This window comes from Littorina saxatilis, linkage group LG12 (assembly GCF_037325665.1).
Source record: "Littorina saxatilis isolate snail1 linkage group LG12, US_GU_Lsax_2.0, whole genome shotgun sequence".
Classification (NCBI taxonomy): Eukaryota; Metazoa; Mollusca; class Gastropoda; order Littorinimorpha; family Littorinidae; genus Littorina; species Littorina saxatilis.
The window spans coordinates 12,111,277-12,121,471 of record NC_090256.1 but is presented as its reverse complement, the minus strand read 5'-3'; the positions used below and the strand labels follow the sequence as shown (position 1 = coordinate 12,121,471).

At 42.1% G+C, this 10,195-nt stretch overlaps 1 protein-coding gene across 1 annotated transcript; it reads right to left on the bottom strand.

The window, feature by feature from the left end:
• Nucleotides 1-4,643: 4,643 nt before the first annotated feature.
• Nucleotides 4,644-9,904, bottom strand: LOC138981257 (uncharacterized). Its single transcript, XM_070354099.1, has 5 exons — nt 9,638-9,904; nt 9,335-9,522; nt 8,104-8,410; nt 7,237-7,601; nt 4,644-6,740 (listed from the first exon to the last, which is right to left on the bottom strand). The coding sequence occupies exons 1-5, from the start codon at nt 9,874-9,876 to the stop codon at nt 6,295-6,297; spliced, it is 1,545 nt and encodes a 514-aa protein (XP_070210200.1). The 5' UTR covers nt 9,877-9,904; the 3' UTR covers nt 4,644-6,294.
• Nucleotides 9,905-10,195: the final 291 nt, after the last annotated feature.

Genomic DNA, 10,195 nt, shown 5'->3' with positions numbered 1-10,195 from the left:
GCGTGATAGTGTGTGTGTGTGTGTGTGTGTGCGTGATAGTGTGTGTTTGCGCGCGCGCGTGCGTGCGTGCGTGTGTGTGAGTGTTTGTGTGTGTGTCTGTTTGTGTGTGTATGTGTGTGTGAGTGCGTGTGTGTTGTGTGTTGTGTGTTGTGTGTGTGTGTTGTGTGTTTTGCTTTTGCTGAAATTGGCACGTTAAAAGTCTATCAGTCTCTAATTGTTTACCTGCTGTCCAACTTCTATCGGGCCGTGACAAAAGAACTGAATTGTCTGGAACTTCGTGACCTATTTTTTTAAACAGAAATCGACGGGAACTGTAAACATTAAATTTAAGTAAAAATCCAAAAGCAAATAGACTGCCAATGTTCCAAAATTCAGAATAAAAAAAACAAGAAAGGTATATTATTTAAACGTTTAATTTTTTACAAAATAAAACGTTACGTTCACGGATCTTTTACCCAGCGGTTTTACAAGCGGCACGAGAATAAACAGATAATAAACTTGAAAAATGAAATAAAGTAAAACAGAAAATAAAGTAAAACTCGTTTTCACACACACACATCGACAGGAAAGACAAAACAATGTTGTGAACAACTGTAAACCTCACTCAGATAATATTTTATTTATATTTTATTGTATTGCATCCAATCTAAAAAGGGTGGCTAGTGATGATGTCTACTATTTTTATGCTTTGTTTGTTGATACATGTATTTCAGAAGCAGTCACAGAACAAAAAACAAGAAAGGTAGGTTGTTGGAACGTTTGTTATTGACAAAACAATACTTTCACAAATATATTGACCCAACGGTCTTTTAAGTGAACAGACAAACAATAACGAAAACTTATCTGGCTGATTTTGTCTTCCGCCTGCCACGAAGCCGCAAGCGAATGAATCAACAGAACAGTTATCCATGCATATATATTGTAATACATAATGTTTGCTGGACAATTTGTCAGATAACTTTATTTTTTGTATAATAATTGTGTGTCTGTCTGTCCACTTTCAAAACCGCTGGATCGAAGATCTGTGAACAAATTGTTTTGTATTGTCAATAATTAAACATAAAATTTGTTTTTGTTCTCACAACATATAGGCTATGCATGGAAAACTATTTTGTGACTGCTACTGAAATACAAAAAAAGTACTGTGTAACAAGTTCGACATCCTCGCAACAATTAGCCACTCTTTGGAAATGTCTTACAATAAAATGCCAATAATACAACTGTATAAAGTAAGTGTGGTTTATAAAAACAGAAATGTGTCATTAGGCTCATCACGCACAAAATAACCAAGCAAATAGGACAACATCATGATACAAAAATAATAACAAAAAGTACAGACAAAGACAAAATTCAAATTTAAAGCTATACTTCCTTCTGTACACCATGGTCGTTAAAGTCCTTGTGCCTCTCTCCCTGTGGGTTTTTATTATTGCAGCATATTGTCTTCTTCCGCTGGTTGATCTGCAACGACGCAACAGGAAGTTGATCTTTTGCAGTCAATTACTTCCACAGAGAATCTGGGGTATCTGTAATGTTCATTCGTTTAGCGGCCGCAATCGTCTTGTCGACTATTCTGCCAGTTTTCCTGCTGGGTATTTTCATGTTTCTATAACCCACAGAATATGACATGGATCTGTTCGTGCGTACATGGTCTTGTATGGAAAGCCGTTTGGCTCATAACCATTACACGTGTAATAAAACATAAATACACGCGTAATAAATGATTAATACACGTGTATTTATTTCTTATTGCACGTGTAATTTATCTTTTTACATTTAGTCAAGTTTTGACTAAATGTTTTAACATAGAGGGGGAATCGAAACGAGGGTCGTGGTGTATGTGTGTGTGTGTGTGTGTGTGTGTGTGTGTGTGTGTGTGTGTGTGTGTGTATGTGTGTGTGTGCGTGCGTGCGTGCGTGTAGAGCGATTCAAACCAAACTACTGGACCGATCTTTATGAAGTTTTACATGAGAGTTCCTGGGATTGATCTCCCCGAACGTTTTTTTTTTCTTTTTTTCGATGTCTTTGATGACGTCATATCCGGCTTTTAGGGAAAGTTGAGGCGGCACTGTCACGCTCTCATTTTTCAATCAAATTGATTGACATTTTTGTAAAGCAATCTTCGACGAAGGCCGGACTTCGGTATTGCATTTCAGCGTGGTGGCTTAAAAATTAATTAATGACTTTGGTCATTAAAAATCTGAAAATTGTAAAAAAAATAAAAATTATAAAACGATCCAAATTTACGTTTATCTTATTCTCCATCATTTTCTGATTCCAAAAACATATAAATATGTTATATTTGGATTAAAAACAAGCTCTGAAAATTAAAAATATAAAAATTATTATCAAAATTAAATTTTCGAAATCAATTTAAAAACACTTTCATCTTATTCCTTGTCGGTTCCTGATTCCAAAAACATATAGATATGATATGTTTGGATTAAAAACACGCTCAGAAAGTTAAAACGAAGAGAGGTACAGAAAAGCGTGCTATCCTTCTCAGCGCAACTACTAAACCGCTCTTCTTGTCAATTTCACTGCCTTTGCCATGAGCATGAGCGGTGGACTGACGATGCTACGAGTACATACGGTCTTGCTGAAAAATTGCATTGCGTTCAGTTTCATTCTGTGAGTTCGACCGCTACTTGACTAAATGTTGTATTTTCGCCTTTACGCGACTTGTTTCTTATGCTATGGAATAGCATAATGATTAAATACACGTGTAATAAATATTTCATACTCGATCGTGTAAGAAATGATTAAATATCAATCAATCAATCAATGAGTCTTATATCGCGCATATTCCGTGGGTACAGTTCTAGGCGCTCTGCAGTGATGCCGTGTGAGATGAAATTTTATACGGCCAGTAGATTGCAGCCATTTCGGCGCATATTTACCTTTCACGGCCTATTATTCCAAGTCACACGGGTATAGGTAGACAATTATTAACTGTGCCTAAGCAATTTTGCCAGGAAAGACCCTTTTGTCAATCGTGGGATCTTTAACGTGCACACCCAATGTAGTGTACACGTGTAATTAACATTTCATGCGCGTGTAAGAAATGTTTAAATACACGTGTAATTATTTATTACACGTGTATTTAATCATTTCTTACACGTGTATGAATTATTTATTACACGTGTATGAATCAATCATTACGCGCGTATTAATTATTTAGTACGCGCGTATGAATCATTTCTTACGCGCGTATGAATTATTTATTACGCGCGTATTTAATCATTTCTTACACGTGTATGAACAATGTTTTACACGTGTATTTAATCATTTCTTACACGTGTAAGACATGATTAAATACACGTGTAATACATTTTTCATACACGTGTAAGAAATGAATAAATACGCGTGTAATAAATATTTCATACAAGCGTTAAAAATGCAGGAGTCACGTGGTTAAGCGACTTAAAAAACTCGGACTGGGAATCCACATGAAAAACACTCTATGCGTCTTCATCGCCTCGCTTTGCACGCTTACAGCTCAAGATGGCGGAAGCGGCAAACGTCAATGTCACTTTAGAAGGTTTGCAACAAATTGATGCAATGGTTCACCTTTCGGCGGGTCTGATCCAAAAAAATCCCCTCTAGCGGCGTCGCCATTTTGAGAGATCAATCGCGCGCGAACCGGAAGTAGAATAGACGAGAGTTGTTGCTTTGCAAGTCGTATATTTTCCGATTCAAGTTTTAATTTATTACAGGTGTATCTAATGATTAAAATACACGTGTATTTAAATCTTTTCCTACACGTGTATTTAATCATTTCTTACACGTGCATGAAATATTTATTACACGTGTATTTAATCATTTCTTACACGTGCATGAAATATGTATTACACGTGTATTTAATCATTTCTTACACGCGTATAAACTATTTCCTGCACGTGTATTTAATCATTTCTTACACGTGCATGAAATATGTATTACACGTGTATTTAATCATTTCTTACACGCGCATGAAATATTTATTACACGTGTATTTAATCATTTCTTACACGTGTATGAATTATTTATTACACGTGTATGAATCAATCATTACGCGCGTATTAATTATTTAGTACGCGCGTATGAATCATTTCTTACGCGCGTATGAATTATTTATTACGCGCGTATGAATTATTTATTACGCGCGTATAGGTTATGAGCCAAACGGCTTTCCATAGTCTCGTGCTTGCGTGTACACATGAAGGGAGATAAGGCCCTAGCAGATCTGCACATAAGTTGACCTGGTAGCCTAGATCAGAAAAACATCCACCCTTTTGGGGCCGGGTCTATTTACAGTGTTCAGGGCCGGACCAAATGAGTTGTAAGGCGGGGGGGGGGTCCTCCTTTTTTGGGGGGCAAATCAGCGAAGTGGCGAAGCCACAAGCGCGCGCCTGCAAAGCAGGCGCGCGAACTAGGGGGGTCCGGGGGCATGCTCCCCCGGAAAATTTTTGAAAAACGGTTAAAATCTGTGCAATCTGGTGCATTCTGGGCCTTGTTTTGAGGGTTAAGGCCTGTCAGTGTGAGTTGGTGGGGGGGGGGGGGGGGGGGGGTACCTTTTTCTCATCGGATTTCACATTGAATAAAATTTGTTAGAGCAGACACACACAAAATTTATTTAAAAAAACTTTTAAAAAAAAACCACTCAAAGCAAGGTACATGCTTTTTCTAGGGGTGGGGTTCCGGAACCCCTGGAACCCCCCCCTGGGTCCGGCCCTGGTGTTTATAAATGATTTGCCAGATGTGGTTAGTGGTATAGTGAAGATATTTGCGGATGATACAAAGCTGTACAATAAAGCAACAAACAGTTCAGTCATGCAAAAAGACATACACTTACTTCAGGATTGGACAAATAAATGGAAATTATTTTTTAATGTTTCAAAGTGCAATGTTCTGCATTCTGGTAAAAAGAATCCCAAATATGACTACGTGATGACTGTCAATGATGCTATTGAAAAAATAAATGAATGTGATGAGGAAAAGGACATCGGTGTTGTTTTCGACAGCAATTTGTCATTCGACCCGCATATATATATATTCGAGGAGTTGTGTCAAAAGCCAATCAGAGGATTGGCATTATTAAACGAATGTTCTCATTTCTTGACAAGGACACCTTCTTAAAGCAATACAAAGCCTTTGTGAGACCACTGGTGGAATATGCAAATGTGGTGTGGAGCCCATTTCTCAAGAGACAGTCTCAGACAATTGAGAGGGTGCAGCGTCGAGCAACTAAAATTCTAAAGGAGTGCCGTGATAAGTCTTACGCGGACAGACTCAAATACTTAGACCTCCACTCTCTGAAGGGAAGGAGGACAAGGGGTGACCTAATACAAACATATAGAATTATAAATGGGGTGGATGATATTGACATGCACAAAATATTCACATTCAAGCAGACAGACAACACCAGAAACAGCCAGGGAAAAATCCTTGTTCAACACTGTAAGACTAACAAGCGCAAGTTTTCGTTTTCTCATAGAGTTGCTAACAATTGGAATGCACTACCCACTAACATAAAATTCGCACCCACAGTAGACGCCTTCAAAAACTTCTTGGACAATTCTCCAAAATTTCTTAACCTTTTTTACGACTTTGATTGAAAGCATTGAAAGAATAGGGATTTAGGCATGCAAAGTATCTGACAAAGAAGGGGCACCAATAAGGCCTCGCGGCCTTCGGCTAACAAATATAGCCGCCCCTACATACTACTACTACTACTTAACCCACCAGGCGCAGCAGGGATTTGAACACTAAATCTTCCTTATTGGAGTTAGTTAGTTAGTTTAATAGTTGTTGCTTTTTGGGTCCATCCTTATTGGAGGCAGGCTTACGTCTTTTCTAGGGCACTGCAGCCGCATTGCTGTGGTTTTAGGTAATACCAGAAAAAAAGATTTTTTTATTTTTTTAAACCGCCCAGAGCGCGCGATAATTGATAACGAAAGCTGTGCTCTGTAATGTCAGTGACGTTGAAATCCTATTCTGCGTTCTCGTCGCCATGCAAAACTGTCAACGTTGTTGATGAGACCAAGTCTGCAGTTTGCTGCTGGGGACCGTCAGGTCGACCATCTCCGGCCAAAACTCGTTTCTCGAGCTCGTAAAGGTTGAGTATGTCTGGAGGACATGTCCTGGGGTTTACATGCAGTGACGACGACGATCACGAAGATGTAGACATAGACATAGGAGATTTTATTCTCTCAACAGAAATGTTTTGTGGTGTAGGTATGAAACATTTGACTGAGATGTGTGACAATATTTGTCGAAGATTTACCCCATAAGAGACATCCCTCAGATTCTGTGTTAGAGCACGACACACATCTTTTCCTCCTTTTTCACCACGATGAGCTGTGTGGTACAGCGTGAAACGGCATCGAGTATGTCCACCACCTCAATGTCATTCTTACGGCGATGTTTGTCGGCAACATTCGTCTTGCCTTGCAGCACCACCACGACACGCCTCTCCAGTCCTTGCACGTCCCCGTAGTGTGTTACGGTGACCTCATCTTCTTTCGCTAGCGCAACGCTCTCCACGTCTTTCTTCCGTTGTGCCTTGTTTTGTTGGGCGTCTTGCTGCGCCAGTACACACACCGGTACGCCTGCGTCACGAAGGCCTCGCACTACGCCGCTCGCTGGTGACGTTACGTTGCCTGCGTCATCCTTGGCGTCATCGTGCAGTTCTGAGCTCCTCGTCAAGATGAAGACGTCTCGGTAGCTTAGAGCGGCGGGACTGTTGGTGAGGGTGCCCCCTGGAGGGAAAACGAAATAAATACAAATAAGTCTTTGATAGTCTCCCGACTTAGCCCCGTGAGAGGTTCATCGTCACACTGAACAAACAACCAGCCAATCCACCTCCTAATCGTCCTCCTCTTCATAAGAAAGGAAACACATTTGCATGGTCCCAAATGAGTTAAAGGGACATGAAAAAACAACACCCAATCAATCTTCTTCCTCCTCTATCATCATCAGCAGCAGCAGCAGCAGCAGCAGCAGTATCAGCATCATCATCATCTAAAACTATCAAACTCACCAGCCCTGCCCACGTCATCATAATCATCATCATCATCATCATCATCATCATCATCATCATCGTCGAAAACTATCTCATCATCATCAATCTCATCATCATCGATCTCATCATCATCATTGAAAACGACGTTAAAAACCAAATAAAGAAAGAAAGAAAGAATCATCATCATCATCATCATCATTATTATCATCATCATCGAAAACTATCAAACTCACCGGCCCTGCCCACGTCAAGTCGGCGCAGCTCGGCGGCCACCTCCTTCCCACACTTGTTACACTCCGCCGGCCACTGTCCAGTGTGATCGTTGCCATGGTGACTCAGCTCTACCACACGCAGTCCGTCCCCAGGGGCAGGTACGCCGCAGTCGGTGTACTCCCGCACTTGCTTGGAAACCATCTTAACTACTGGTGTTATCACTCTTTGGATTACTGGTGCGCAGCGGAGAGGGACGGTAAACTCTTCATGCTGCAGTTCCTTTGGTATGTCGATGTGCTGAACGCATGCCGCCCACAGGTGGAGTTCTGGAACGCTTTGAGTCAGTTCGCTGATCAGCTTTGTGTGTCGTTTGCCTGCATCATCCCTGCCAGAAAGAAGAGAGATATCTTGTGAGGCATATGCTATTTGCTGTTTCTTAAGACTGATTCAAATCCGAGTAGTGCTGAGGGGGTTGACAAACCCATACACACGGCCTATAGACTGAATAAAACGTGCACCCGCAAATGTGGGTACGCGCGTACGCACGCACGCACGCGCACACACACACACACACGAGCGCGCGCACACACACACACGCACACACAACGGCACATACACACCCGCAATCACGCACACATATGTGCAAACGAACACACACACACAAACACACCATCACACAACGGCACATACACATACGCGCATTCACGCACGCATGTGCAAACGCACAAACTCTCACCTTCTTTCTCCAACCCACACACCCATTCACTTAACCCCTGCCTCACACACACACACACACACACACACACACACACACAAACACACACACGCACACACACACACAAACACACACACAAACACACACACACACATTTTGTATTAGTACAAACCTTGCAATAAAATGTGCTTCATCAATCAAAACGAAGAGCTTGCCATCCTTTTCACAAGCTTCGAGTTTCTTGATGGCAGTGTCAGTATCTGCCTCCCCTTTGTAGAAATCAAATTGATGATAAGTCATGGTGCCTGGTTTTTGGGAAGCTGTCTGATGCAGACCCGTGGAGGGTCTCAGAGACCATTGTATATGGTCAGTGATTATTGCGTTGACCGCCCGTGAACTGAATCGTGTAGAGATTACTTGTACGTCGTTACCTTGTAGCAGCCACCTCAATGCCTGTTGTACCAGAACCACCGTCTTTCCTGTTCACAGATAAATGACACTGGTGTTTTTGTTTAAATGCAACATTGCTTCAAGGAAGTGCTTAATACATGTAGTACTTAAAGCCGAACAGCCATCTCCAGGGCAAAAATCGTAGTTAAAGTATAAGACCACAGAGCTAAACTTAGCGTTGCCAGCAACACCGGACACGGCTAGGCGAATCAAGACATATTGCCAGAGTAAAATGTTTTTCACAAAAGAAGCATGAAGTTTACAGACCAATTCTTCTTCTTCTTCTTCTTCTTCTGCGTTCGTGGGCTGAAACTCCCACGTACACTCGTGTTTTTGCACGAGTGGAATTTTACGTGTATGACCGTTTTTACCCCGCCATTTAGGCAGCCATACGCCGCTTTCGGAGGAAGCATGCTGGATATTTTCGTGTTTCTATAACCCACCGAACTCTGACATGGATTACAGGATCTTTTACGTGCGCACTTGGTCTTGTGCTTGCGTTTACACACGAAGGGGGATAAGCCACTACAAGCAGGTCTGCACATAAGTTGACCTGGGAGATCGGAAAAATCTCCACACTTAACCCACCAGGCGGCCGCGGCCGGGATTCGAACCCTCGACCTTCCGCTTTGGAGGCCGACGTCTTACCACCACGCCACAGCGCCCGTCGTACACAGACCAATTCAAAATGGAGGAATTTCTGCTCATAAAAGAGAGAGAACAGAATAGCCTGGTGACAAAAATCAACGCTTCATGATAGACATCATAATTATTACCGAGTATTGTGAAGTTTGCAGGCATCGCCGTACGCACCCGCCAACTCTCTTTACAATACTGCAGATGGTTGATTTCAATATGCACATTTCTAGCAAATGACAGCCAACGACACAAACAGTGTGTCACCAAACAAGTAAACAACATACTCAACAACAACAAAAATCAATGGTAGCTACCTGTTCCTGGCGGCCCCGTGATGCAGACCCGTGGAGGGTCTCTATTCATTAGGTCCAGCTGTTGCAGGGTCAGAACCAGACGGGCCAGCCTCCGCCCTAGTTCTGCCACTGCCTGTCCTGCAGTCCGTACCTCCACACGGACACCGTTGTAGCAGGGCACAGACACCGTGGTGGCCGGTCCAACAAACCTGTAATGAAGCAGAACACATTTATAATTATGTAAATGACTGATTAGAAAGTAAAGCTTAAAGAAACTACTGCATCAGGTTGACAAAACGTATCAGTGACTCTCTCCTTCCTCACCTTGCCACGATGTCCAGATACTGTTCATCAGTGAGCTGAGTGTCCGGAGTACAGGGCATTCTGTGTTGCCACCAGGTGCTCAGCTGTGATAAAACGTCGTCTGTAACGTCCCAGTACGATGCAGGCTGGGACAATTGGTCAGAGCAACAGCACAACTGTACGGCCTTCGCTGTAGTGTCTGCAACCAGGCTCTGACACACCGCCTGCAACAGAAAGGTGTGTGGGTGCATTATCAACATTATCTTCTGCAAACATTATTTGGCTGATGTTCCATGCGTATGCTGCATTATCTGCATCACCTTTCAGTGAGAACCCATTAACCTGAACTCAAATACAACCCGACGACAAATTCACCTTCAATATGACAAACTCATTCTGTCTCTCTGTCTCTGTCTTTCTGTCTGTCTGTCTGTGTCTGTCTGTTACGAACATGATTTTGATTAATTAGGTATAATAAAAAGTCAAGTGCAAGCACCTATGGATGCTAGGGTTGACAGCCTAAACACCCACGGATTTTTGTTTAGTCACGTTGCACGTGAAGTTTTTGTGAATCCACCC

What these genes read in the sequence shown, in the direction of transcription:
- LOC138981257 (XM_070354099.1), bottom strand. Translation starts at nt 9,876, where the DNA reads ATGTTGATAATGCACCCACACACCTTTCTGTTGCAGGCGGTGTGTCAG. An exon ending in CACGGGGCCGCCAGGAACAG is followed by an intron (nt 8,411 to 9,334) that starts GTAGCTACCATT and finishes ATCTGTGAACAG; the next exon opens with GAAAGACGGTGGTTCTGGTA. An exon ending in ACTTGACGTGGGCAGGGCCG is followed by an intron (nt 6,741 to 7,236) that starts GTGAGTTTGATA and finishes TTTTCCCTCCAG; the next exon opens with GGGGCACCCTCACCAACAGT.